General features: G+C 57.7%; 1 protein-coding gene across 1 annotated transcript in view; it reads right to left on the minus strand.

The window, feature by feature from the left end:
- Positions 1–5786: 5786 nt before the first annotated feature.
- Positions 5787–25674, minus strand: part of STX8 (syntaxin 8) — a 252235-nt gene continuing 232347 nt past the window's right edge. The window contains exon 8 of the mRNA XM_042916483.1: positions 5787–5967. Coding sequence (XP_042772417.1) covers positions 5900–5967 — 68 coding nt within the window. The 3' untranslated portion in view covers positions 5787–5899. The remainder of the gene's footprint in view (positions 5968–25674) is intronic.

Raw genomic sequence — 25674 nt, forward strand, 5'->3', positions numbered from 1 at the left:
GAGTGTATTAACCAGAGTTGTGCTATGTAGGTGTTCGAAGAAAAACATGCCTGATTAGTTTTTAAAACAAAAACAGGTCGCCCGCCTGCCCTTTTTCTCACCTGCTGGGTGGTCTGGAGCCCCTGACAGCGGAGTGCCTGCTTTACCGACACCCGGGAACACTAACGATGTGGGGGTTGGGGGGGGGGGGAGGGATGCGGTGCTGTCCCTGGACTCGCCTGCAGGGGTGGCTTCTGTCCTCAGAGCAGCCCCAGGTGCCCAGGGACGGGAATGATGCCTCCCGGGAGGGACGGCTGTGGCGCCCCAAGGCCGTTCGTGTCCTCCTGGACCTCAGCCTCCGCAGCAGCAGCACGCGGGAAAAGGGTGCACACTTCCTTGGGTTTGCCCCAGATCGGAATAAGGCTGAGATCAAGGAGTCCCCAAGGGAGCAGGAGATGGCCCCTTGGGGGCACTGGAAAAATGTCAGGGTGTCAATACTTAAAGGAAGCCCCCAGCCCCTCCCAGAGAGAGACTGGCGAGCGGGTGAACCAGACCCGTGGACGGGGTCGCTGGGCCACGGGCCACGGCCACGCCATACACTAGGGGTGTCCAAATGTGTTCTCGTGGGGCCTCGCCCCCCAGCCCAAACCAAGCTGGCCCCACCCCCACTTACGTCATCGGACCGCTCTTCTCCTGAAGGCACTCCCGTCCCCCCACCCCTCCCCACCCCCCACCAGATCCCGCCTGTGTTCTGAGTTCCGTTCGCTCGGAATTGTAAATGTTTAGTTTGACCATGACATATTGTTTGGGTCGGTGTTCCTTTCCAATGCATACTAATATATTATGGTTATTATATATGAATATATTTAATGACATGGACAAAGTTGTGGATTTTCTTTTTTTTTTTTAAGTTTCTTTTTTTGTTTCTGTTTTTTGTTTTTTGTTAGAGTTGTAATGGACCCAGACGGAACTTGTAACATGGGCCCTACATGATAGAACTAAGTTCAGATATCAATTAAATAAACTCTTGTACACTGTTTCGCTGTCTCCTGGTCTTTATTGGCGGCTTGAGCGTGTTGGGGGGGAGGGGGCGGAAAGTTGGGGAGTCTTCAGGCAACTCTTAAGGAATATGGCTTCTGGTCTTAGAACGCGCCAGCAAGACAGGGCCCTACCCACCCCAGAAAAGACCAGAAAAGGGCAACTTGGCTTGGAGAGAGTCCTAAGGTTTGCTGCCTCCGAGCACGATTTGGAGCCAAAATGCTCCCAGATGGGACAATGTGTGTTTCAGTCCCCACAGAGCCGTCCCTGGGATCCATCCTTGCCACTCCCTGGGGCTCCAGGTCAGGGGGACCCCAGGAAACAGCAGGAAGAGGTGTCACGTGCCCCAGATTCAACAGCAGGACACAGCACACCTTTGAACGTCACCTTCCGATTCAGAACCTGCAAGCAGCATTCTCGCCTTTCACGTAGTTTCTCCTGCTCAAAGCCGAGAAGAGACTCACGAGGAAAGACGACAGGGTCCGTGACACCTGGAGGGGTTTTCGGGCCACCGTTTCTAAAGGCTTCACGCGGTGCAGACGCTGGGCTGGGGCCGGTGCCACGCGGCCACCAGGAGCTGAGCTCGCTGGCTTTCTCAGAGGCTATGTTTAAACTCTTGAGTGGTTGTGCTTTCTTCATTAAATAAACAATCCGGTCATTAGGAACATGTTGTGTTGCCACTCGGCGTGTAGCCGGGCCCATCGTCACCAGGAAGCTGTCGCTTCTGCACCCAGCTGTTTTCGAGGACGGGTCTCCGCGGCCAGGCTAGTCTGGCCTCGGAAGGTGGGGAAAGGCCCCTCCTGGCTGCACGGGGAGGTGACGGAGATGCACGAACAACCAGGGCCAGACCGGGGGGGGGGGGGGTCTCCGGGGTCCCCAGCCGTTGGGGAGCCAGCTCCCTGCTGGAATGACGATGCCTGACACTGGGTACAGGGACAGGATCCAGGTCTCGGCTGGTTGGACGGGCCGAGGAGAGAGGAGCCGGCCAGTTCATAGCGGGGGGCGGGGGTGGGGTATCTGAGGACCGGAGACCTGCCAAGTCGCCGGGCCGAGAGGCGTGTGCTGCACGCGGGGGTCGGAGGCTCACCTTGGGTCATCCTAGGTCAAGGGTCCAGTTCTCAAGGGCTTTCACGACGTGGCTTTTTTTCTGTCCTTCGTAAAAAAGGCATCTGTGCCTGAAGAGTGCTGTTACTCCTTCGGGACCCCGCCACGGCCAGGCCCGGGGCCCCAGGCCAGAAGGAAGCGGCCCCACCGTCCGCCCCCCACCCCCGGCCCTGCCCCGGGGCCTCATGCTGCAGCCGGGGAGGGGACGCACGGCCACCCGCCAAAGTCGGTGCAGGACGCAAGCCCAAGGTGGCCGACCGGCCCATTTGGAGACGGCCCTGATGCACAAGGAAGCCGGGCTGCCCTGTCCGGGACGTGGGGTCCGGCGCGGTTACGGGCCAGGCAAAGGCCCAACCCCTCCTGAGCGAGGATGCTTCCCAGCATCTGCCCCACTTTCAGGGACGCCAGGCCCCCCGCATTCATAAAGCCGTCCCCTCCCGGGACAGCGAGCTGGCGTGCGGGCCACTCGCTCCCGGCAGACACAGCCTAGGCTTCGGGTTTTGTTGAATAGACCTCTCTTTCCACACTCTCTTAAGACTAAATAAAGACATATGAGGACCATGCCAAGAAAAATGGGGAGCGAAAGAGCCAGTGAGACACGCGGTAGGTGGACGGGGTGAGCTCACGGCCGTATCGAACCGGACACACCCCAGGACCGCGAGCCACTGCTGGGAAGCGGTGAATGCTTTTGGCACGAACCTGGGGGGACGTCTGACATTGTACGAGGCAATTAGAGGAAAGACGAGTCTCGGCTCACTTTCTGAAATAAGGGGGGAAAATACCCCCATTGAACTTGGGCTAGCCTAGAAAACCCAGTAGGTAAAAGAGCGTCTTCGGTCCTCTGCGGAGAGCCCCCAGTTGTCACGTGGGGCCGAGGAAGCGGGACGGACGGGCTCCGAGGAAGCTGAGGCCTGGGAGGAAGGACCCAGCCGGAGGCGGGCCGGCGGTTCTGGAAGCAGAGGGGCAGTCAGGGGAATTCAGCGGCCCCATGCACGCACAGTTCCAGGGCGCTGCTGGGGCCCTGGCGACCCTGAAAGGAGCAGATCGTCCTGAGGCTAATTAAGACTAAGGCTTAGTTACAGTTATTAATAATAATGAAGTTTCAACAGATCCCGAGTACCGGCTATAAGCAGTACGGAATCCAGCCTTTAAGTGCTTACAATTAATAATCGCCTAAGTTAAACAATACTTGTCCTGTTATTTCAATACAGCTTACTTTCGCGGAGAAGGCTCTCGAGGGGTCGGGTGCTAAGGCCCCGTCCCACCTCTCCTTATGCTTAGGGCGAGGTCTCACCGCCCACACCGCCGATTCGGTGCCGCGGGCCTGTGGGAATGCAGGCCTGACGGCTCGCAGGGGAAAGCCGGGCCTTGCCGGGACTGCGCGGGGACAAGCCACCTTTATGTTAAGCCACTTGACTCCAGGGTGGGTCCCCAGGCCACAGGTGCCCAAAAGCGGCTCAGCGCAGCCAGGTGCCCTTTGCTTCAGAGGGGTGGGGTGTCTCCCGCGAGAAGCCCAGCCCTGAGGACGCGGAGGAGGGGGGGGATCCTTCCTGCCCTGCCCGGCACCACCCTGCCCTGCACCACACTGCACCCCCCTCCCCCCACCCCGCCCCCGGCGCTGCCCGAGGCTCACACGGCAGGCCGGCTTTCTACCCCCTCCCCTGCCTGTGGGTCCAGAGAAGTGAAGTCACTTGTCCAGGTCACCCAGCTAGCAGCGCCGGGGCCGGGCCCGGAGCCCGCTCAGTCAAAAGAACAGAAGCGGCTGTATGCAGACATCGGCTCAGTGTTCGGCTTGAAAAGGCCTTTCCGTGTGACTGAGCCAGGACGCCGTGGCTCGGGTTCAAAGACGCCCCACAAGTTGCCGGGGCTCCGTGCTGAGCAAGTCAAGAGGAGGTGAGAAAGTCAAACAGACCTTCAATGCCGCCTCCCGGGAGCCCCGAAGCGGTGGGGGGGGGTGGTTCCAAGGAGACGCTGTTTATACGGACTCGGGGTTTCGCACGACAAGACTGGACGACGTGGCTTTGCGGATTCTTGATCTTCCTTTAGGTGATCCAGGAGCAATCACCCGCCTCCCCACCCCGCCCCCCGCAACGAGGGAAAAGCAGTCTAGGGCGCCTGGCCGGCCGCAAGCCCTTGGCCCCCCGTCCGGCACGGCCCTTGTCCTTCGGGAGCTCGCCCGCCTCGAACGGAGCCTGCCTCTGCCTCCTCTCCCCTGCCTCCCGGCCCAGGTGCCCGACGGCGCGGTCCCCGCTCACGCCCCCTCCCCGCCCTCTCACCCCGAGGCCTAGCCGAGCTCTGACGGGGTGGCCGGCCCCGAGGTCAGCGGGGGGCAGGGTCCAAGTGGACGGGACGGCTGCCCCACGTCTGGGACGGACCCGGGCCCTTCGGGTTTGGCCGGTCGCGGGCCCGGTGCCGGCCCCTCTGATGGCTGTCCCGGGGCAGAGTCGGGCGGTGAAGCCAGGCGGGCCCAGGGCCGCACCACCTCGCGGGACAGAGGCGGGCATGTGACGACCGTGTGCGCACCCCACGTGGCGGGAGCCTGAAGGGACCCCGCGCCCCCAGGGAGGAGCCACCAGGAAGAGGCCCCGCCCCCTGCCGCGATTTCCCGCTCCCCGAGCACCGTCGTCACCAAGCTCTCTGAGGACGAGGTGTCCAGACCTCGGGTCCGCCCGGCACGGTGCGGTCGTGGGTCCCGAGCCCGTCCCTCTCGAGGGCAGTCGCCTGCAGTATGTGGGAGATCCACAGGAGACCCCGGGGTCCCCTCCCACTGACCCACTCTCTCCTCCTTCTCAGTGAAACCCTGTGCCTTTGGAAACCGCCCCATCAGCAACCCTAATCCTTTCCCCCTTTGCCATGGAAAGAAAAGCCAGGCCAGCCGGCCGTCCTGCTTTCTATACACACCCGACCGAGGGCGCCTTTGAACCTGGAACTCACTGACGCTCCCACGGGAGATGTCCTCTGCGGGCCGACCCTGCCCGTCTGTCCTTATTCACACATGCACTCGTGCACACACACACACACACACACACACACACGCACACGGTGGTCAGAGCCTGTTCGGGCACCACATAAAGGCACTGCCCTCCTGACGTCGTAACCACACCTTTCGCTGAGCCCTAACCGGTGCTTTCCAGCCTGACCACGTCCCGCGGCACCCACTTTACTCAACGTTACGTATCATCAGGCTTCAGCCTTGGAAAATGGGTTTACGGTCGCAGAGGGAAAGGGATGTGCTCCTGGCTCCTGGCTCTACTCCCCAAGTAGAGTCCGGCAATGTTTCTGAGTGACAGCAGCAAGCCTGGGAGTGGGGACTGGGGCAGGGTGGCGGGGTGACAGGTGCACAGACACATGCCTGTGTACCCCCCCCCCCCCCCCCGCCCACCTGCACACACAGGGACTCACTGTTTCCTCCGTGGGCACATGACTTCCCCAGGGAGACAGACATTCGTGGCCTCAAACTGCCTGTTCTGTTGGTGGCCCCAGGATACCCAGCACACCGCGGGGTGGCCGGAAACCACCTGGCAGCCACAGGGCGCAACCCCCGGCGGGACCTCGGGCCAGCGCCCCATGTCGAAACCGAATAGGGCCACGCCGGGCCCACGGCTCCAGGCAGCCCTCCAGAGCCGTCACACTCTTGGCTTTACTGAAGCAACGCACAGCGGACGTTCAGAGCGTCGGGGGGGAATTTATTGAGAGCAGCTTTTTCGCGTACCAACGGGGTGCCGAGCTTTTGTCCGTCACTGGCGGGTGTCACAGCTGGGGGGGCCCTTCACTGCCGCTAGTTGGTGGGCCAGACCGCCACGACCACAATGGCCACGAGCAGCAGTAAAATCACCATGACCATTCCTGGAAAACAGAAGCACGAGAGACCCCTTTAGCGATCTGTCCCAGAAGGGCGTCACACAGCTGGTTAACTACCTTCCCAGGGGACGGCGGATGTGACACGTCTGTGCCCCCCCCCCCCCCCGCCCCGGCCTTCAGTGTGTGTGTGTGTGTGTGTGTGTGCAGGGGGCGGGGGTGGTCAGCTGCCCCGGGGACGCTGGAGACTGTCTGCCTCGCTACCTCGAGAGCTGTGCCAGCAAAGTGCCAGCCAGACTGGGGGCTCTGGGTGGGGCCTCGGGCGAGGAGGGGAGCGCGCGCCCAGCCCCTGGCTTCTCCGTGGGCAGCGTGGCTCCGTTTTCGGTTTGCGCTGAGGAAGCATCGATAACGCAGAGGGCTCTGGGGTTCGCACGGCAGTATTCAGCCTCGGATCTGCTTTCTCCACTGTCTCCACGTGGCTTGGCCTTTTCTTCTGGAGCCCGAGACGCTCATGCCAGTCATCTGTCAGAACAGCCAATGGACGGACCACTGCAAAGTCAGGGCTCCAAAAACGTCCACTTGCCGGAGGCCCCTGGGGCTACCGAGGCCCCGAGAGGGAAGCGAGGAGATAAAGCGCGGGGACGCGTCTGGGAAGTAACGGGGGGGTGGGGTCAAGCGCGCGGGGTCACATGGTGGTTTGGCCACCAGGACTGCCCACCTCAGACTGAGAAGCTGTTTCCAGAGAGGTCAGTCCCAGGAGTCCACTCCCTGTGCTCTTATGGGAAGTCACTAACACCCTGCTGGTGTTATTAACTAGCTGCCGGCTGGCCACGTGGGGCTATTTAAATTGCAACTGATTAAAATTAAATAGGGGTGGGGCGCCTGGGTGGCTCAGTCGGTTAGGCGTCCGACTTCGGCTCAGGTCATGATCTCGCGGTCTGTGAGTTCGAGCCCCGCGTCGGGCTCTGTGCTGACAGCTCGGAGCCTGGAGCCCGTTTCCGATTCTGTGTCTCCTTCTCTCTCTGCCCCTCCCCTGTTCATGCTCTGTCTCTGTCTCAAAAACACATGTTAAAATTAAATAGGGGCGCCTGGGTGGCTCAGTCAGTTGAGTGTTGTACTCTTGATTTCGGCTCAGGTCACGATCCCAGGGTGGTGGGATCGAGCCCCCCTTCGGGCTCTGTGCAGAACATGGAGCCTGCTTGGGATTCTCTCCCTCCCTCTCTCTCTCTCTACGCCCCACCCCCGCTCTTGCATGTACTCTCTCTCTCAAATAAAAAAATAAAAATTCAAAAGATAAATAAAATTAAAGAACTCAGTTTCTCATTTACACTCACCATATGTCAAGTGCTCAAGAGCCACCTGTGGCCAATGGCCACCGTGCTGGACAGAGACAACAGAGACTTCCTTCATCCCAGGAAGTCCTCCTGGGCAGAACTGACGTAAGGTCTCGAGCTGTGATGACTTCCCCTGCTGCTCACACCCCAGCTTCTCTGATGGCACCTGGGGCAGAGGCTCCACACATATTTGTTGAACAAACACATGAACCGTTACGAGGCGTGTCCTCAACACTCACCCGACAGGCTTGGACGGTTTCTGACGTGGGAGCCCCGCTCTCCCTTCTTCTTGAGCCGGTTTTGTTAAGTTATATTTTCCTGGGGAACTGCCCATTTTTGTCTGAGTGCTCGAAAGTACTGGCATAAAACCGTTCGTGACGTTCTCTTATAATTTCAACACTATGCTCTATCCGCGTCCTTCTTTTCGTCTCTGACACCACGTAGTTGAGCATTCTTTTTCCTGATTAGCCTCAAGATGCCTCTTGTTGTTCAACTTTCCCAAGAATTAGTTTTTTTTTAAGCTTATTGATTTATTTTGAGGAAGACGGAGACAGCGTGAGTGGGGGAGGGGCAGAGAGAAAGGATCCCAAGCAGGCTCCACGCTGTCAGCACAGAGCCCAACACTGGGCTCGAACCCATGACCTGTGAGATCATGACCTGAGCCGAAACCGAGACTTGGACGCTTAACCGGCTGAGCCACCCGGGCGCACCACCCCCCTCCGGAGGATAAGTCCTGACTTTGCTGACCACCTACCATTTACTTTGTGTTTTACTGAATTTCTGCATCTATTTTCATTAATCCTTCTGTTCCTAGACTTCCTTTGGCTTCACCCTGATGTTTTTTCTCTAACCTCTTGAACAGAAAGTCAACTCATTCATTTGCCATCTTTCTTCTAAGTATGGGCCCCTGTAAGCCTACAACTTCTCATATGAAAAAGCTGCACTGTTCTTCGTTTCTAAACTCCACGTCTTTCAAAATTTTAGGCAACTTCTTTGGCCCAACACTTAACTCAGAAGCATGTTTTAAAATTCCCGGTTGTAACAAAACATGCATATCGGATATACGTTAAAAATTTTGAGATCATAATAACATACTCTATTTTGATGTGGAAATGCCTGTGAGTTCCACTGGTGACAAAGCCACTGTGGTTACCTGCCTACGATCTTAACTGAGGAAAAGGCTGCACTCCGTTAGAGGTTAGTAGAAGTAAGAATGCAATTTGCTTTCCCACCCAAGTTCACAGACACCCTCAATCCTCTCCACAGACCTCCAGGGTCCAATGCAGTCCAAGTAGTATGTATTTTCAATTCAACCCATGTAAGGCAGAACACGCCCATCGTTTTAAACATTAAGAAGGAAGGGACTTAAAGACACGTGGCCAGCTTCCTTATCATCTCCCTGTGAGAGCGGGCGATTTTTTCCCAAGACACCCTCTTTCACTGATGATCTGATCTTCTGAGAGACCTACCCCCTGGTGGGGACCTAAGAGTTCTCCCCCTGATTTCATATGGACATAGACCCAAGTCTCTACATCAAGGGTCGGCAAACTGTGGACCTTTGCACCAAACCTGGCTGGCGGTCTGTTTTCGTACAGCCCCTGAGCCAAGAAATGGTTTTTCTATTTTTTAAGGGTTGTCAAAAAAGACAAAGAAGTAGATGTGACACGCGGCCGGTGGTCTGCAAAGCCTAAACTATTTCCTGTCTGGCTTTTCACAGAACCGAGTCGATCCCTGCTCTGCATCACTGCGGCCGATAACGACCTAGCCGTGGCCTCGGTTCATCCATTCAGGCCCTGGTTTCCAGTTCTCCCTCCACTTCCTTCATCTGGGGATTTCCTCTCTTCCTTGTAAATTCCGCTGTGGGTTAGCATTTTAGGGGAGAGGCTGTAATATTTTATCTTGTCTTTCGAGATGCTTGTAGGAAGGTGTGCGTGTGTGTGTGCGCACGTGTGTGTCAACGTTATCTCGGTCCATCTTCTTGCCAGAACCAGGAGAACAAGTCTCCTTTTTGTGCATTTCTGCCTCCAGAAACATCTTCAGGTTGACCGAAAGTTCCACCTGGGCAGGAATCCCACTAGTTCCTGGCGGGGCGGAGACGTCGTCCTCCGACGTCTAGGGAACAATCCTCAACTGGAGGGCGCAGAAGGCCTGAGGAGCGTCGGGGGTGGCTGCTAGGGCTCCAGAGCCCAGGCGTCCCCCGAAGACAAGGGGGGAGGCCCGGGTGTTGAGGAAAGGCGGGAGACGAGGCGTGCTGTCTCAGGCAGCTGTTGCCGACGCTCGGGCAGGGTCGGAGCCGGGAGGGCACTCGAGGCCGTGAGGCTCGCCGTGTGGCAGGGGTTCTGGACTGAGGGAGAGAGGCCGACACAAGTGACCCTGCGTCTTCACGTCAGGGTGGTGATGAGAATAGCAGAACGAGAGAGGAGAGCGAGACATGGAGAACCGTGACCGGCTGGGAAGTAGGCACCATACGCCCGGGGTCAGCCTGCACACACACAAAGCTCACGATCCAAGGGAAGAGGCCCCAGGCACCGGCGGTTACTGCCACTGGCCCCTGAGTGTCCGAGGCAGGGACTGAGCCCGTCTAGCTGGCCGCCGTCTCCCCAGGACCGAGCACAGAGCCTCACCCACGGAACAGGCACCGCACGTCCTTTTTTATAGAAGTGGATAAATGAATATTGACTCATTGGAAGGGACAAGAGGAACCGGTAAGAAAGACAAAGGAGGAACAGTGGACGGAGAGAAAGAGAGAGAGACGCTGAGAACATGTGTCAAGGAAGCCAAAGAAAGAGAAGATTCACAAAGTGGTCAGCCCCCGTCAACAAATGCCACACAGACGCCAGGGGGCCAGACAGAAGCTCCTGGGCTGACGCCTTTAATGGGACCGCTTAGCGGACAGGTGGCTGCGCCTCTCAGAACTGCTATCACACAGCAATTCCTTGGGGCGCCTGGGTGGCTCAGTCGGCTGAGCGTCCGACTTTGGCTCAGGGCACGATCTCGCCATCCGTGGGTTCGAGCCCCGCGTCGGGCTCTGTGCTGGCAGCTCGGAGCCTGGAGCCTGCTTCGGATTCTGTGTCTCCCTCTCTCTCTCTGACCCTCCCCCGCTAGTGCTCTCTGTCTCTCAAAGATAAATAGACATTAATTTTTTTTTTTTAAATACAGCAATTCCTCTTCCAGCTGCTAATTTTTCTATCACAGAAACTGTGAGTCTTACGAACGCGCCACAGCAGAGGTGACCCAGGGCACCTGGTGCCCGTGAAAACCGAAGATGCCCTTGAGCTCCTGGTGCCACAGACAGTGGTCACCTGATGCCATGTGGTCAGGCGGGTCCCCGCGCAACGATGCAAAGGCGACTTTGAGAGCAATGAAAACTAGGTCTTTTACATTTTAAGGCATCTTGGGGCAAACAGGGGCCCTCTGGCTAGGACATTTTCAACAGGTTTCAGTGAGCTGGTATGGGCAGAGGGTCAACTGACGAAGTCACTTCAAGACGGCAAGTGACGATGACCAGCAAAGGCCAGCTGCAGCCTTTTGGATTCTTTGGGCCAAAGAGCAGGTGTTTACATATCTTGCCACCCGGTGATCCTTTCTCTTTAAGAGTCTGGCCTTCTTGGAACGTGGCCACGGCTCTGACACCTTTCTTGAAGGGAGTGTCTCTCCTCTAAAGGATGTTTCGGGAAGAGTCACCAAGGCTCGCTCTAAAGCCAGGGGGCGCTGAGCGGTGCCGTGCGTGGAATATTTCCCGTGCTCGGGGTTCCGTGTGATCTCCTTGCTTACTTGCTTCTTAGCCCGAGAGAAATCCCATCTCCTCCACCTCATCCACGAACGAGGGAAAGCTCTTACCGAAGGCCCTGCCCTTCCAGGGGTGGAACTCACCCCTGTCCCACCTCTTCCCCTTTCTCTGCACCAGGGGGGCCCGTGCAGGGGGGATCCTGGTTCCCGACACGATGTGGGGTTTACCAGGGACAGGGGCCCAGACTCCTCTGGGCTGAGAATCTGGGATACAGAGCTTCCACTCATTTCTGCCCCCTCTTCTCTTTTTCCTTCCTCCTTCCCTCCTTCCCACCGTCTACGGTGGCAACTTTGAAACAGGCGCAGAAGTAGATGGGCGAGTAATGATGCCCCGTGGTGCACGAGGCTCGATTCACGACCAGTCTGGCTTCGCCTGTACCCTCCCCCGTGCCCTGTCCGGGTGCATTCTTTTGAAGTGAACCCCCAGACAGACATACTTCATCTCCTGAGACTTCAGTGAGAACCCCTCCAAGATAAGCCATCGCTAAAAAAAAAAAAAAAAAAAAAGTCCCCACCGTGCGTGAGCCCCGACGATTTGCTTTTTCTTGAAGACAGAGACGGGAAAGTGGCCCCAGCCCGGAGGTCACAGGAGACCACGGGCCGGAGGGTCACGGGAAGACCGTGACTCGTAGTCGGTCACGTGGGACAGAGAGAACTCCTTTCTTTTGCCTCCGAGTGGTGTTGAAACCTCAGGGGTCTGCTCGTCCATCCCCCAGCTAAGGAAATGTTTGACATTTCAGAACGAGGCAAGACAGTTGAACTTCTGGGAACCTGCCAACTTCTCAAACAATGAACGCTCTTTGCCCCCGGCCCCAGCACGAGAACACCTGGCGAGGCCCCTGGATCGGGATCGCTTCCCCCACTGAGCCTCGCTCGGCTCCGGGCCCTGCTGCTGCGGGCACCTGGCGACGCGGGGTCTCCCTCCCGACACCCAGTGCCCCCTGCGGGGGAGGGGGGGGGCAGGCAGGGGGGCATGCCAGAGTTACGGGAGTGGGAAAAAAATGTCCACTTCCTTTGGTCAGTTCACCAGATGAGGATTCCTTCACCACTCGCAATATTTACAGCCATTAAAGATGTAAGAAAACAAACTCCTTTTCAGACGGGGAAGGCACCTGAAACACAGTCTCTCCGGGACAGCGCTGCGTTTTCTAAAGTCTGTTCATTCGGATTCACGGTCCCTATTTTTCCCCAGTGAGACGCTGGAAACCTGCGAATTAACGGGGCCTGTGCTGCCGATGTGTCTGCCGTAGTCGGGCATAGGTAACGGCTCTTTGTGCTTATGGAGGAGGAAGGGGAGGAGGGGAAGAAGGGAGAGGGAGAGGAGGAGGAAGGAGGAGAGGAGGAAGGAGGAGAGGAGGAGGAGGAGGAAGGGGAGGAGGATTACAAAGTCTGGCCTTCCTTGAGAGAGGGAGAGCAGATCTCAGCACAGGCGCTTTGGGGCACTTTCCGGACACTTCCGCCCTCAGCTGTAGGGGTGCGGAGCGAAGCGCGGCGGGAGAGGAGAGGGTGCAGGGGTGATGGGGCAGGAGGTGGAGGGTTTGGAGGGCAATTTTATCTAAAGCCTTTTCATCCAGTTCTGCTTATCCCAGGAAAGCTGTACTGACTGCTCTGTGATCGTCGGTTGCTTTGGACCAAAATACATATGCTCGTGCCCGACCTGTTCGAGTCCGCGCCCGTGAGCACCTCTCGTGCCGCTGATAACTCTGAGGGTCCACGGCAGGCATTTCTGAAACCGGCCTATAGTTGGCGGGGGCGCTTTTTCCCCAGTTGTGCCTGTGAACAGGTGACATTTGCTCACGCATTATGCACTTGGCTCTCGCGGATCAAACAGCTCTCTCGCGGCGGAGGCCCGAGCTGAGGTGAGCAAGAAGAAGGAGAGAAGGCAAAACTGGAATATTTGTTTTCCAAAGTTCATGTAAATGTCCCCTGTAATCCCATTACTGGGCAAATAAGCGAAGGCAAGAGTAGACGGCCGGCGGAGAAGGGGAACATATTTACATTCTGATTGATTCTCAGGCTGCAGGGCCGGAGAACCGCAGTTACCAACGGGTTCCCGGCCGGAGCTGGGGGGGGGCTCTGCTGGGCAGCGGGGGGCGGGCCCCCGGAGCCCTGCTCCCACCAGCCTGGAGCTCAGCGGCTGGGGACAGGGGCACCCACGGCCTCCCCGGGCCCCCGTGGCATCGGCTTCACGCCACCGCTCTGTGCCACCGTCTCCCGCCGACAGCGCTGTCTTCGTCCAGAACTGAACGGGAGTCTTCTCTGACTTTCTGAGTTTGGTTCTGTTCTGACCTGGCACGCGACCCATCCTCAGGCTTTCTTTTTCTCTGCTCAGGGGTGAGCGCTCCTGGGCAGCCCTGGTGGGTTCCCTCCGCTCACCAGACCTCACGCCCTCTCACCCGTCTGCTCGGACCCTCCGCCCTCCGTCACCCTACGCGGGGCCACCGCCTGGGCCGCTGGGCTGGGACTGCGCTCCCTCCAGGCCGCCTGCTGGCTTCCCTGGAGCCAGAGGCGCTCCTCCCTCCTCCGGCCAGGTTCGTGCCTTAAATGACCGTCCTCTGCCCCTACGGGCCCCTATCGCTTACAAACGTTCCGTTCCTCAGGCCAGGGGGGCTCCAGCAGCAGGGAGCGTGCAGTCGGGCGTGGTGGCCCGGGCGCTGGGTTTGGGGGTCAGGGAGACCCGACCTCCGAGCTGCCGGTGGTATATAGGAGGCACTGGCGAAGTTCCTTCCGTCTGAGGCCGGTCCCGCCATCAGTAAAAGCCCCCAGACTCCGACTTCGTAGTTGTGCCGTGAGGATTCAGTACGATGAGGTGCCCGAGGCTCCCGGGGCAAATCCGGGGCCCCGTGAACGGCAGCTACGACGACACGGATTAGCCCCGCGTGCACGGCCTGCTGCTAAGAAGGCGCCCGTGTGCGGCACATGCCGCATGATGTCCCGCGAGGGAGCCGGGCTCACGGCCTGACGACGGAACTAAGATGTCACTCGTCCCAGAAGTGAAGGAAGAGGGGCGAACCCGGGAACAGCCGGGTGGCACCCAGTTCAGAAACGGAGCCCGGTTCCAGCCGCAGCCCAGCCGGGATGACGGGCGTCCAGCGAAGGTTGGAAGTTCGGGGAGGAATATGTCTGGCAGCACCCGTCTGGGTCACTGGCCACAGGAGGGGCCGCTGGGCCGGGCGGGCGCTGGCTGCCGTCGGAAGCCAAGTGGACGCCGGGTGAGAGGGGCTGGTGGCCCAGGATGTGGGCCCCGCGAGGAAGGCAAGGTCAGAGCAGGGCCAGCGCGGAGGACGGGCTCGCGGGCGGGGGGGAGAAGCGTGAAGCAAACCCAAGGGGAGTCTAGAAGGCCTGCGGAAAGCCTGGTGGGGGCTCTGAAGTTGTGCCCAGCCCTGGAGCACGGTCAGCCCCGCGGGAAGGTGCCAGCCAGTCAGGCATAATCATGGGACCGTCGATGCAAGTAACAGAAGCATAAAGAGAACAGAAGTAAAAAAAAAAAAAAAAAAAGTCAGGGGCACCTGGGTGGCTCAGTCACTTGAACGTCCGACTTCGGCTCAGGTCATGATCTCACGGTTCGTGAGTTCGAGCCCCGCATCGGGCTCTGTGCTGACAGCTCGGAGCCTGCTTTGGAACCTCTGAGTCCCTCTCTCTCTGGCCCTCTGAGGCTCACAGGCACTTCTACACTTTCTGTCTCTCAAAAATAAATTAACAGTAAAAAAAAAAAAAAAAAAAAAGGTCAGAGCTGCCGTGATGCTATTGGATGTATGTGTGCTCAGAATGTTCTCTGCTCAAATCCCCAAAAGTTGGCGGGGCCGGGGAGGGGGGGAGGCTGGCAAAGCAACGATTTCCCCCAATTTGCACAGAGGAAAACGGGGCTCAGAGGCTGGCCCCACGCTGCCCTTCGGAGAGCCCTAGGAAGGGAACAAGTCAACAGCAGAGCTGGTTCTGGGCCCTCGGGCCGCGTTCCCTGGGAGGGAGCGGGCTCAGGAGGGGGCAGCGACCACTGAGGGCCGGCCGGGTGACGGTGAGAGCCGTGGTCTGTGACACTGAGAGACCCCCTCAGAGACACACATGACAAGGCAAAGAACTGCCCAGTTGGCTTGGTTCTGACCGAACACAGAGAAAACTGAGATTAAACAGACTTTACTGCTTCGGCCTTAGGTCGTGCTGAGTGCGTCTGTCTCCGCCTTTGGACAGGACCACAGCCCGGGGACAAGCGTGGGCCTGGCCCCTTGCCAGCCTGCCTGAGCGAGACGGCCACAGCGTGGGAAGCCAGCGTCCTTGGGGCCACGGCGGAGGGACAGCACGCATGGCCCACCCAACCCTGGCTTGTCTGGGAAGGAACAAGCTTCCTGAGGGGTAAGGGCTGTGCTCTTCTGCAGAGTGGCCGTGCCCACGCTGGGTTTGTGCCGGGGTGACACGGGGAGAGGAGAGGGGCCTCTCCCTCACGCACCATCCTCTGAAGGCCCAGGCCCCATCTGGGGACAATCGGCCCCCCGTCCCTGGGCTGGCACGACAGCCCAGGGCAGACAGGAGTCAACACTGCGTCACAGAGACGCTGGAAAAAAGTCAACTCTGGAGAGAAGGCGGCGCCTGTGGGGAAGGAGGTCTGCGTGGGGAGACATCTGGGGGCCAGAGAGAGAGAGAGAGAGAGAGAGAGCGCAGGAAGCAGGAATCGGGGAAGGTGGCCTGACCCGAGGGTGGGGGATGGGACGAGAGGAGGGGCTTGCCCAGAAACAGGAAATTAAAAGGAATTAAGACTGCAGGAGCCAGGCGAGGAGCCGGATGTGGGCCCGGAGAAAGGCACGTTCCAGGGCTCTGGGCTCGGGGGACGAGGGCCTGCCTCGCTGGGCGTCGAGTGGCTCTGTCGCGGCCACGGGGCCCCGACGAGGCCCACACTTGACACTGGGTCAGTGGCGACGGGACGTGAGAGCCCACGTCACCGGCCAGGCCAAACCCGGTCGCAGCCCAGAAGGGTCAGAGTGAACCACACCAGAATCTAGGCGGGCGCGAACATTCGCGTTTGGCTCTTCGGGGCCTCCCGGCCTCCCCAGGGAGGCGGGGAATCCGCGCGTCCCTGCCTCCGCAAAACACCACAAAAACGCTCTGCGGATGATCCCGATCCTTAGAGGGAGGATGTAAGAACTCGGCCATCGCTGTTGTTTCCTGCGCAGAAGGTGCTGACTAGTTTCTGGGCCCCGTCTGTGTTCCTCGCGTGTTACTCACTTCCCTTCCCCGAAGTAGGCCCGTCCCGGCAACGCCACGGAATCCCACAGCGCGACTGCGCGGTGAACGGCCGATCCTTTCGTATCAGCAACGAAAGGCAGCTTAGGGTGACGCTTCAGCTCGATCATTTAATGCCCGTTCTCTGGCGCATCGATTTTGGCGAAGAAATATCCCCTCGCTGAGCCGGGCGCAACCCCGGGGAATGGGAATCTGTCTGGAATCTGGCAGAGATTCAAGTGTCTTTGAAAGGACCGTCAGGAACTCTGTTGTGGATCTCTTGTTTTGACAATTCCCTCCTGACTAACTGTCAAAAGATTTCTGGATGGCTCCAGTCAGGCTACGGATTCACCGTCACACATCCCTTTCCGTTGTGGCGTTTGGACCGGGGCACGTCACCTGGCACCAGTTAGGGACCCCGCGCAGGGTGACAGGACGGAGCCTCTGCCAAAGCCCGGAGTCGGGTACAGAAAGGCAGGGCAGGGGGATCGAGAGGATACTTTTTTGATACATCAGATGCTCATCCTTCTGATTTTCAATTTTCTTTCTTTCTTTCTTTCTTTTTTATTTAAAAAATAAATTTTTTTTTTAACCTTTATTTATTTTTGAGACAGAGAGAGACAGAGCATGAACAGGGGAGGGGCAGAGAGAGAGGGAGACACAGAATCGGAAGCAGGCTCCGGGCTCCGAGCCATCAGCCCAGAGCCCGACGCGGCGCTCGAACTCACGGACCGCGAGATCGTGACCTGAGCTGAAGTCGGCCGCTTAACCGACTGAGCCACCCAGGCGCCCCTCAGTTTTCTTTTTTTAAAGCAAATCATTTCACTGAGATACGGAAGCCCGCCGGGTGGTATATTTGAATCCGAACCTCAAGAAAACATCTTCCTGGCAGGTGGGGTGGGGGCAGCGGCTGTGTCTGTTCCACTCGACCCTCCCACAGGCACAGCTGAGGGGCCCAGCGGCGGAGCCCGCGTGAGGCCACCGGGCTCCCTTCCCCAGGAATCGTGGAGCTCAGACCGAGCGGAGTTGGGGCTCAGTCACAGTAACGGTGACCCTCCAGAGAGGGGGCCGACAAAATGGGCCCGGAGGTCCCAGGATGTGCCTTGCTTCTGACTCTTCCTGACACGCGGCTGGCTCGGTGATCCCTCGGGGTCTCCCGAGTCACCCGACATCATTCAAACAAGTGACACGTTCTTGTGGCGCCTGGGTGGCTCCGTGGGTTGAGCATCCGACTTCAGCTCATGGTTCGTGGGTCCGAGCCCCGCGTCGGGCTCTGTGCTGACAGCTCAGAACGGGGAGCCTGCTTCTGATCCTGTGTCTCCCTCTCTCTCTGCCCCTCCCCTGCTTGCTCTCTCACTCTCTCTCACTCTTTCTCTCTCAAAACATAAACATTAAAAAAAAAAAAAATGACACACTCTTTAACCTAAACGTGCCAGAGTCATTTCCTCTTACTTGTAACTGAGACCTTGCAGTAAAGAGACCATCAGAAAACATAACTACGCGTCTCCGGTTATTTGGGGAAATGTCAGGGTAGCACGAGAACAGCTCTGCTTTCCTGGCACAGCGTTGAAAGGCCATCAAAGGCCGCTGCTCCTCAGGGCGGGCGATCTGGTGCCCCACCCCCCCCCTTATCTCTGAGTGGCCTGAGGTCCCACTGCAGTATCCCACCATCAAGAGGCCTTCTCAGATACTCTTTCGCAGACGCGTCTCCTATCACGTTACAAATCCTCGTGCACTGTAGTAATATTATTATTAATTATACTATTATTAATAATATTATTACTACAGTAATAATCTAGTAATGCGCCAGATGCCCTCCTGAAGAGCCAAAGGTATTTGGAGCAAAGATCAGGGCAGGAGAGTCCCCCTTTCTATAAGCAAGGCTCACAGGGACCCCTTGGGTGGGGTGAGCAAGCTGCCCGGAGACTTCCCTTTGGGGACCCCTCCTTCCCCAGAGCACGCCGTGGAGGGGCCCATCGAGGGTGTGGGTCAAGCAGGTCCCAGGTGGACTCACAGCGTTCCAGCCACCACGGTGCTTCTAACAAGAGCCACACCCACCACCGTGAGCGGTGGTGGGCACTTTACATCCATCACGTGCGTTATGCGTGGAGATGCTCCCCGATGAAACAGAAGGGCCCCACCCCCGATGCGGTTAGGAAAGCAAACACATCGGAACAGCCTCTGGATCCCGCGCCTCTGTGATGGCTTTCGATTGATGTCCCGAATACCGACGGAGCGTCTCTACCGGGCACCGTTCTAGGCACTGGGGCAACAGCAGTGAACAAAAGGACAAAAATCCTTGCCCTCACTGAGTTGCTACTTGTGCGTGCGTGCGTGCGTGCGCACGCACGGCGGGTGGAGACGAAAACCAACTAAGTAAATTACACCGTGTGCAAGAAGGTGCAAAGGGCTTCTCTCCTCCTGCCGTGCCTGCGAGCTGGCTGCTCGGACGCCCCTCCCTTAGGTTCCAGGGGCGGAAGGGGCAGGGAGTGCTAATACTTTCCAGAAACCGGCCGTCCCGCGGCGGGATCTGGAAACACGCTGCGGGTAAGATTAGGGTGCCTTCCTACGGGGCATCAGGAAACTGCCATCCGTGAAGGTTAACAGTACGTAAGCCCAGCAAGAACACATTACGAAAGCCGGCTGGAATGACGGGTGACGTAATGACAAGTGGAAACAGAAAGGGGACTAATTACGAGGCGCGGAAAACGGCGGGCTGGCGAGGAAGAACTTGTCCGCGGGTCCCCGGCACCCTCCAGGACGGGGCACCCTGGCCGGGGGGACGTGTGGCTGGACACGTGGTCCAATCCGCGGGAGCAGCTTCTCAGATTACAGCGAGTGCTCATGTGGCCTGTTTTGACAGCTTGGGGCCCGAATGAATGGCGTGCTCCCAAAACGGATGGCTGTGGCCGTTCTTAGGGGCCGTTTCGCTTTACAGTGAATAGTGCTGGCCACCGGCTGGTTGCTGGAATCCCAAGGAAGCCAGGCTCTGGTGGCAGGAGGAGGAGGGAATGGGAGGCACAGGGTGTCCTCGAACATCTGGAAGAGTCGGGGTGAATGCGTTGCCATTGCTGCTTCTGGTGCTTTGGGAGGAAGCCGCTGTGGAGGCCGCCCCCTCCCCCCGTCCCCGATCTCAGTGCTCCCTTAGCCTCCGACGTGACACTGGCCAAGAGCCACAGACAAGAAACACGACTGGTGAGAGCGTTGGGAGAAAAAAGAAACAAGGGCTGCACAGAGCAGCCGGACATGGTCCTTTCGCCTGAAGAGCTGAGTCTCAGGGCGCCCGGTGGGAGGCTCCATGTCTGACCTCAGCTCAGCTCATGATCTCACAGCTTGTGGGTTCGAGCCCTGCACTGGGCTCTGTGCTGACAGTGCAGAGCCTGCTTGGGATTCTCTCCCTCCCTCCCTCCCTCCCTCTCTCTGTCCCTCACCACTTGTTTGCACACACACACACACACACACACTCTCTCTCTCTCTCTCTCTCTCTCCCCCCTTCCCCCCCCCCCCCCCCCCAATGAACAGCTCAATCTTTTCCCAAAGAGCCGGAACATATGCCACGATCACTCGGTTGGGCTGGGAAGCCTGTCCCCATCACTGAGGCAGAAACATTAGCTCTGTGCTCAAACGGTCACCCCCTGCTTTCAAATGGTCACGAGCGAGCAATGGGAAGCTGTCTGGTTGGTCACTTCCCAACCATGCCGCCAAAGGACAGAGGGCGAGGCCGTACTCGAGGGGCCATATGGCATGGCACCAGGAGCAGCAGCAGGGGCTGGATAATCAGACTGCCTGCATTCGGGCCACGCCTCTGTCGTCGGGGCAAGGCGCCCGGTCTCCTGAGCCTAAAACCGGGGCCGTGCTAGCTCTTAGCCCCACAGGTGTCATGGACATGAAATGAGGCAGCACGCTCAGTGCCGGGGACGTGGCGCGTTCTCAGCCAACATCAGCTGCCGTAAGTCCTGCTGGAAGTGGTTCTGGCTACAGAAGTGGCCGTGACGATGTGCACTCTTTGGACAGAAGACGCTGTGCTCCGCACCCTGTGCGTGAGTCCCTCTGGTCTTCAAGGCTGCCGCATCCGCCCACAGCATGTCACCAACACCCAGGAGGAGGGGACCCCCGAGGAGGACAGGACCACCCTTCCTTGCTTCTGCCGTGAACACAGACTTGGAAATTTACTCTCCTGCAGAGTTCCCCAAGAGCCTGTGTGCCCTCATGTTTACTTTTGAGAGAGAGAGAGAGAGCGAGAGAGAGCGAGCGAGCAAGCAAGCAGGGGAGGGGCAGAGAGAGAGGGAGACACAGAATCCAAAGCAGGCTCTGAGCTGTCAGCACAGAGCCCGATGTGGGGCTCGAACCCACGAACCGTGAGATCATGGCCTGAGCCGAAGTCAGATGCTCAACCGACTGAGCCCCCCAGGCGCCCCTATTCATACTGTTCTTAAATGTTTTTTCCCAGCCCCAAAGACGTCCTTCCACGGCCAGCAAAGCATCCAAGGATCCCTCGCAGACGGTGACTGCCACTTTCAGAGCGTTCCTAAGTGAAAACATGGACCCGGAGCTGGTGCCCCCAAAGCCCTCTGTGGCTCTGAGGCCCAGACCCACAGAAGCCATGCCCAGATTCAACGACATCACCAGTGGGCTTCAATGATATCACCAGTGAGCCGTCTGAAAACAAACGGACAAGACCCCAAGTCAGACATTCTAGGATACGGTCAGCCTAAAAGCCGTCGAGCAACGATCTTATTGGTCAGAAGGATGGACGAAGTATTTGAGGCCCACGGAGTCACCGTAGCAGAGCAGGGAATCTGGGAAGCAGGTGCGTCTGAGGGAACCTGCCTGGGGTTCCCCATAAGAAGTGGGGCTGACATCACTTTCAGGGATAGGTTAACCCAGGTGGAAGTCCTCCTCTCTCTTGCCCTGAAGGTGGTCAGGGTGGAAGGGGCTTAATTAGACCCTAAAGATATAGTCAGAGAAAGGCATATGGATGCCCACAGCTGAGTGTCACAGGCCACCCGTCAGCCTGTCCAAGACGACCCGGTGTTGCCCATCACACGTCACCCACGACATGTATCTGCCTTTCAAATATATGTTATTGGCACAAATAATAAAAGGTGTTTGGGGATGATATTAGAAGGATGTCACCAACGTCTCCTCATCCACTCTTTCGGGAAAGAGGAGAACCGACCATCCAAAACGTCAGACTTGGCTTGGAGGCGTTTGTGGACTCACACTGAACTGGGTCTGTCAGAGATTTCAGAAATCATGTCAAAGCAAAACGGCAGAGTTGAATTTTGACACATTCCCCACGAAAGGATCCAGTTTTCCCACCCTGGCCTCTCACTCTGAGTGCGCCACGTTCTCTTACACCTCCGCGCCTTGGCACGTGTTGTTCACACTGTTCCAGAGCCCTCTGTGGCTTCCGCACACCCGGCACGGAGGCACTCTGCTCAGAAACGCTCCCTCCCTGGCGACACCTTCCCTCCCGTGCCCGAGGCACCCTGGGGCTGCTTTCCTTGGCTTCTCTACCCTGAACACATGCGTTACAGACATCAGCTTGTTACTTGGGTAAATTGACAGCCGTCTGGGTTCACGGAGGACCTCCCGATAGTCCGTAAATTCTTAAGAGGACAGACCACGCTCTCCCATGACTGTGTCCCCCAGCAATGTTACGCACGGGTGCCCAGCACAGGTGTCCTAGAACTGTGCTATGTGTTACTGTGTTATGTACTTGGGTTTTGGTCGATTGGAAAGCTGCTCATCGTTTAGACTCAAATATCGATTGTCTGGGGGCACATATCAATCAACGGTGTGGATCTCAAATGATACTTGCACTTGGGGATAATGTGGAAGATGTTCTAGCAGCTAGAACAGTACTTGATACGTAGCAAGTGCTCCACGAGCATGTGTTGAATGAATGAATGAGCGCAAACTATCAACAGCACAGGTTATTATGGAGTATTAGCTCTGACGAACTGTGAGGGATGGGGCGCCGGGGTGGCTCAGTCCGTTAAGCGTCCTACTTCTGCTCAGGTCATGATCTCGCGGTTCGTGAGGTCGAGCCCTGTGTCGGGCTCTGTGCTGAGGGCTCAGAGCCTGGAGCCTGCTTTGGATCCTGTGTCTCCCTCTCTCTCTGTCCCTCTCCCGCTCATGCTCTCTCTCTCTCTCTCAAAAATAAACATTAATCAATGAAAAATTTTAAAAAAGGAACTTGAGAAATACATGTAAATACAGTTGATACTGACAAAGTCAAAATCAATATATTACCCATAAGTTAATATCGATATAAAATTCCAGGAGAACATATTCTACAAGTATCCTTCAAATACATCAACAGTCACATTTTTTTTTTTTTTTAATTTGAGAGAGAGAGAGAGCGCGCGCAAGGAGGAGAGGGGCCAAGGGAAGACAGAGACAATCTGGGGCTCGATCCCATGACCCTGGGATCATGACGTGAGCTGAAATCAAGAGTCAGAGGCTCAACCGACTGAGCCAACCAGGCGCCCCCGACGGAATCACATTTTAGTGAAATGCTGGGATTTTACCAGATGCTCGTGGGTTTCTTTTTAGCACAGATGATTTGGATTCAGAGTTTTCAGCAAAGCGGACCCTCTGTATTGAACGCACAGACCACTCGACCTTTCACTCATTCTCCGTAACTTCTGGTCGCCCTCTATTCCCAGACCTTCCCAAGAAGGAAATAAGTAACGGTCACCTAACAACAGAACAGTTGCATTGGCGTTTGGGGCAGCGCTATCCCAGCGTGACCTCTGGTGGGTCAGTACCATCCAAGAGAGGTTTAGAAACACAGCTTCCAGGCCCCGCCTCACCCCTGCGGAGTCCGGACCTCTAGGGGTGGGGGCTCGGGAAGGTGGGTGTCAGCAAGGCCTCCACGCAATCCTTCTGGCGCTAACATTCGAGAGCAATGTCTTTGCAGGCAGAATCAAAAGCTCAGTAGAAGTTCTCCAGCCCATATAGTAAAATGTCAACTGTAACACGCTAGGGGAGGGCACTATGAACATATAGGGCCGGGGGTCCCCAGCCGGCAGGAGGGCCACTGTCCCGGGGGACAAAGGAGGCACCCAGGGACTTCTAGCCTCGTGAGGAAGAGGCGCAGCCCGGGATGTGTCTGACGCACAAAACTCATTGGCTGTCACAACACCACCCACCCGCCCGTCCCGGTCCCCGTCCCACGCCAATATTACCCCCGCCTCATTTCCTCTCCACAGAGATAGCTCTGTTCGGAGAAAGTCTGCGGGGCCGGCAGCGGGTGTAACAGCTGACCCGCCCCGCTTATTAGAATCACCGACTCCAAGAATCATCTCCACCGACGGCCAGCCTTTCTGTTTAGCGCCAGGTTGACCCAAGATGGTCTTGGCCGCTGGGAAACTTTGACTCTTCTTCCTCCCAGGGGCCCCGAGAAAGCCCCTTCGATGGTGGCGACAGCAGGACGAAGCTGGTGTGATTTCAGCTTCGGATGCGGACAGGCCGGTGTGACGGCCGTGTCCCCGCCGTCGGGGGGTCCCGATGTCGGACGACGCCCGTATCGGCCGGCGCGGCTGAGCAACGAAGGTTCACCCGCACGAATGCACTGGGTGCCAGGGAGGTCCCAGGAGGCACTTTGTCACACGCAGCTCGCCACAGCCGCTGGCCCTCCCAGAGGGGGCCCCGGAGAAGCTTTCAAAGCAGACAGCCCCTCTGTTAGCAGCTCTCTTCCAGCCGCGGTGGGCGAGGGAATGAGAGAGGGAACGTCCGATGATTACTTCCTTATGGCCCTCACATTCTTCAAGTATATTCCCTACACCCGCTGGAACGCTGCTGCATTCTTGAGTCCTTCCTTCCCTTTCAGAGCACTGTCTTGTATTGACACGCCGCTAAAAGGACACAGGAGCAGGACCGGCCTCCCCTCCCTCCGCGCGCGCCCCTCCTTCACCATGGCCGTGCTCTCTCCACGCCCGCCGTGCCTTGTTCTCTTTCTAAGAATGCAATAAACATTTCAGCACGATCTTTTCAATCCACATTATTTATAATATTCTGAACATCCATCGAGCCTGGCCAGAACCGCTAAGCAATAAATCAAACTTCGCAACAACAAAAAAAGGAAGGTTTGGGGGTGGGGATCACCCTTTGGCGAGGCTAAAGCCTGAGCCGGCTCATTCCCCAAAGGGCTTGGTTATGTTAGGAAAACCGAGATGGGGATGAGACTCGGGGTTTAGAATGACATGGAGGCAGGAACTCGAATCTATAGGCGTAATCGTCACTTTGTATAAATCTCAAACAAACCTACCTCTCGGGGGTGTCGTGGGGATAAATGAGATACGTGGGAAGCACTCCTTTCTGGGTCCGAGAGGTCATCTTCTTGGAATGAAGAGGCTGAAAGCCCTCCTCCTCTCCTGGGGCTCCAGTCCTGGCTAATCACCATCCCCGCCACAGGTTCAGATGCCGTAGCGGGGAGCCCTGAAGCGGGGGGGGGGGGGGGGGGGGGGCCTTGGGGGCGGAGCTGAGCAGGTGATGTGTTAATGGCGGCCTGGCCACTAGGGCCCGGCTCGGGTGGCCACCCTCGGGGCGCCACCCCCGACCCCCCACCACGCTCCCCCGCCCCCACTGGTGGGGACCAAGCCAGGCCACATGCAGCCAGAGGCCTGTCCCTGGAAGGATTCTGCTCCTGGCCGGCGGTGGGGGGCGGAACTTGTCCCACACCCATACTGCATGGCGCTAGGCAGGTTTACACAGTCTGCCCTTCTCCTCACAGAGGCAGCATCTGGCTGGAGAGCTCGCCGATGATTTCAAAATTTATCTAAACAAACGTGGCGGCCAGCGGAGGCTATTGGCTAATTGCGTAATTGGCCCGAGGCCTTGCTGCCTGGGCGATTTCCCACTCGTTTCGAACCTCTCGCACTGGAAATCCAAGCCGCCCGGCCTTGCCACGGACCAGGCGTGTGTTTACGTGGCTAGACCTCAACTTCGCGGCTCTGCGGCTGTGGAGTCAGACGGGCTCTGCAATCCGCTGTCAGTGGTCCCCTTCTGACGGTTTCCTGCCTCTCCATCCTTGGGCGGTGGTTCTGAATGTGAGACCGGAGTTGCTGAGTCACAGCCCACGCCGTGTCACCAGGGTCTCAAGCTGGTTCTGGGGAAATGACCATAACCGGCGGGTCACGGGACTTCTCCGCAGGGAAGCAACTCTTCTTACGAAAACGGTCAAACGTGCCAACCAGTTTAGCCCCACCAGCCCACCACTTTGCATTTCCACCTCGTCTGGCCTTGTTGTAAGACCGACGGGCCGTCCTGTTCAGGTCGGTCACCTGCTTGCCGGACTTGATGGCCGTAAGGTTGCGAGCAATGTTCTAGAAGGGATTCAGCACTGGCGTGGCCGTGTTCGTCACTTGTACCAGGAAGTGTCCAAAAAAAACCCCAAATTTATGGATGA

This window comes from Panthera leo, chromosome E1, assembly GCF_018350215.1.
Source record: "Panthera leo isolate Ple1 chromosome E1, P.leo_Ple1_pat1.1, whole genome shotgun sequence".
Classification (NCBI taxonomy): domain Eukaryota; kingdom Metazoa; phylum Chordata; class Mammalia; order Carnivora; family Felidae; genus Panthera; species Panthera leo.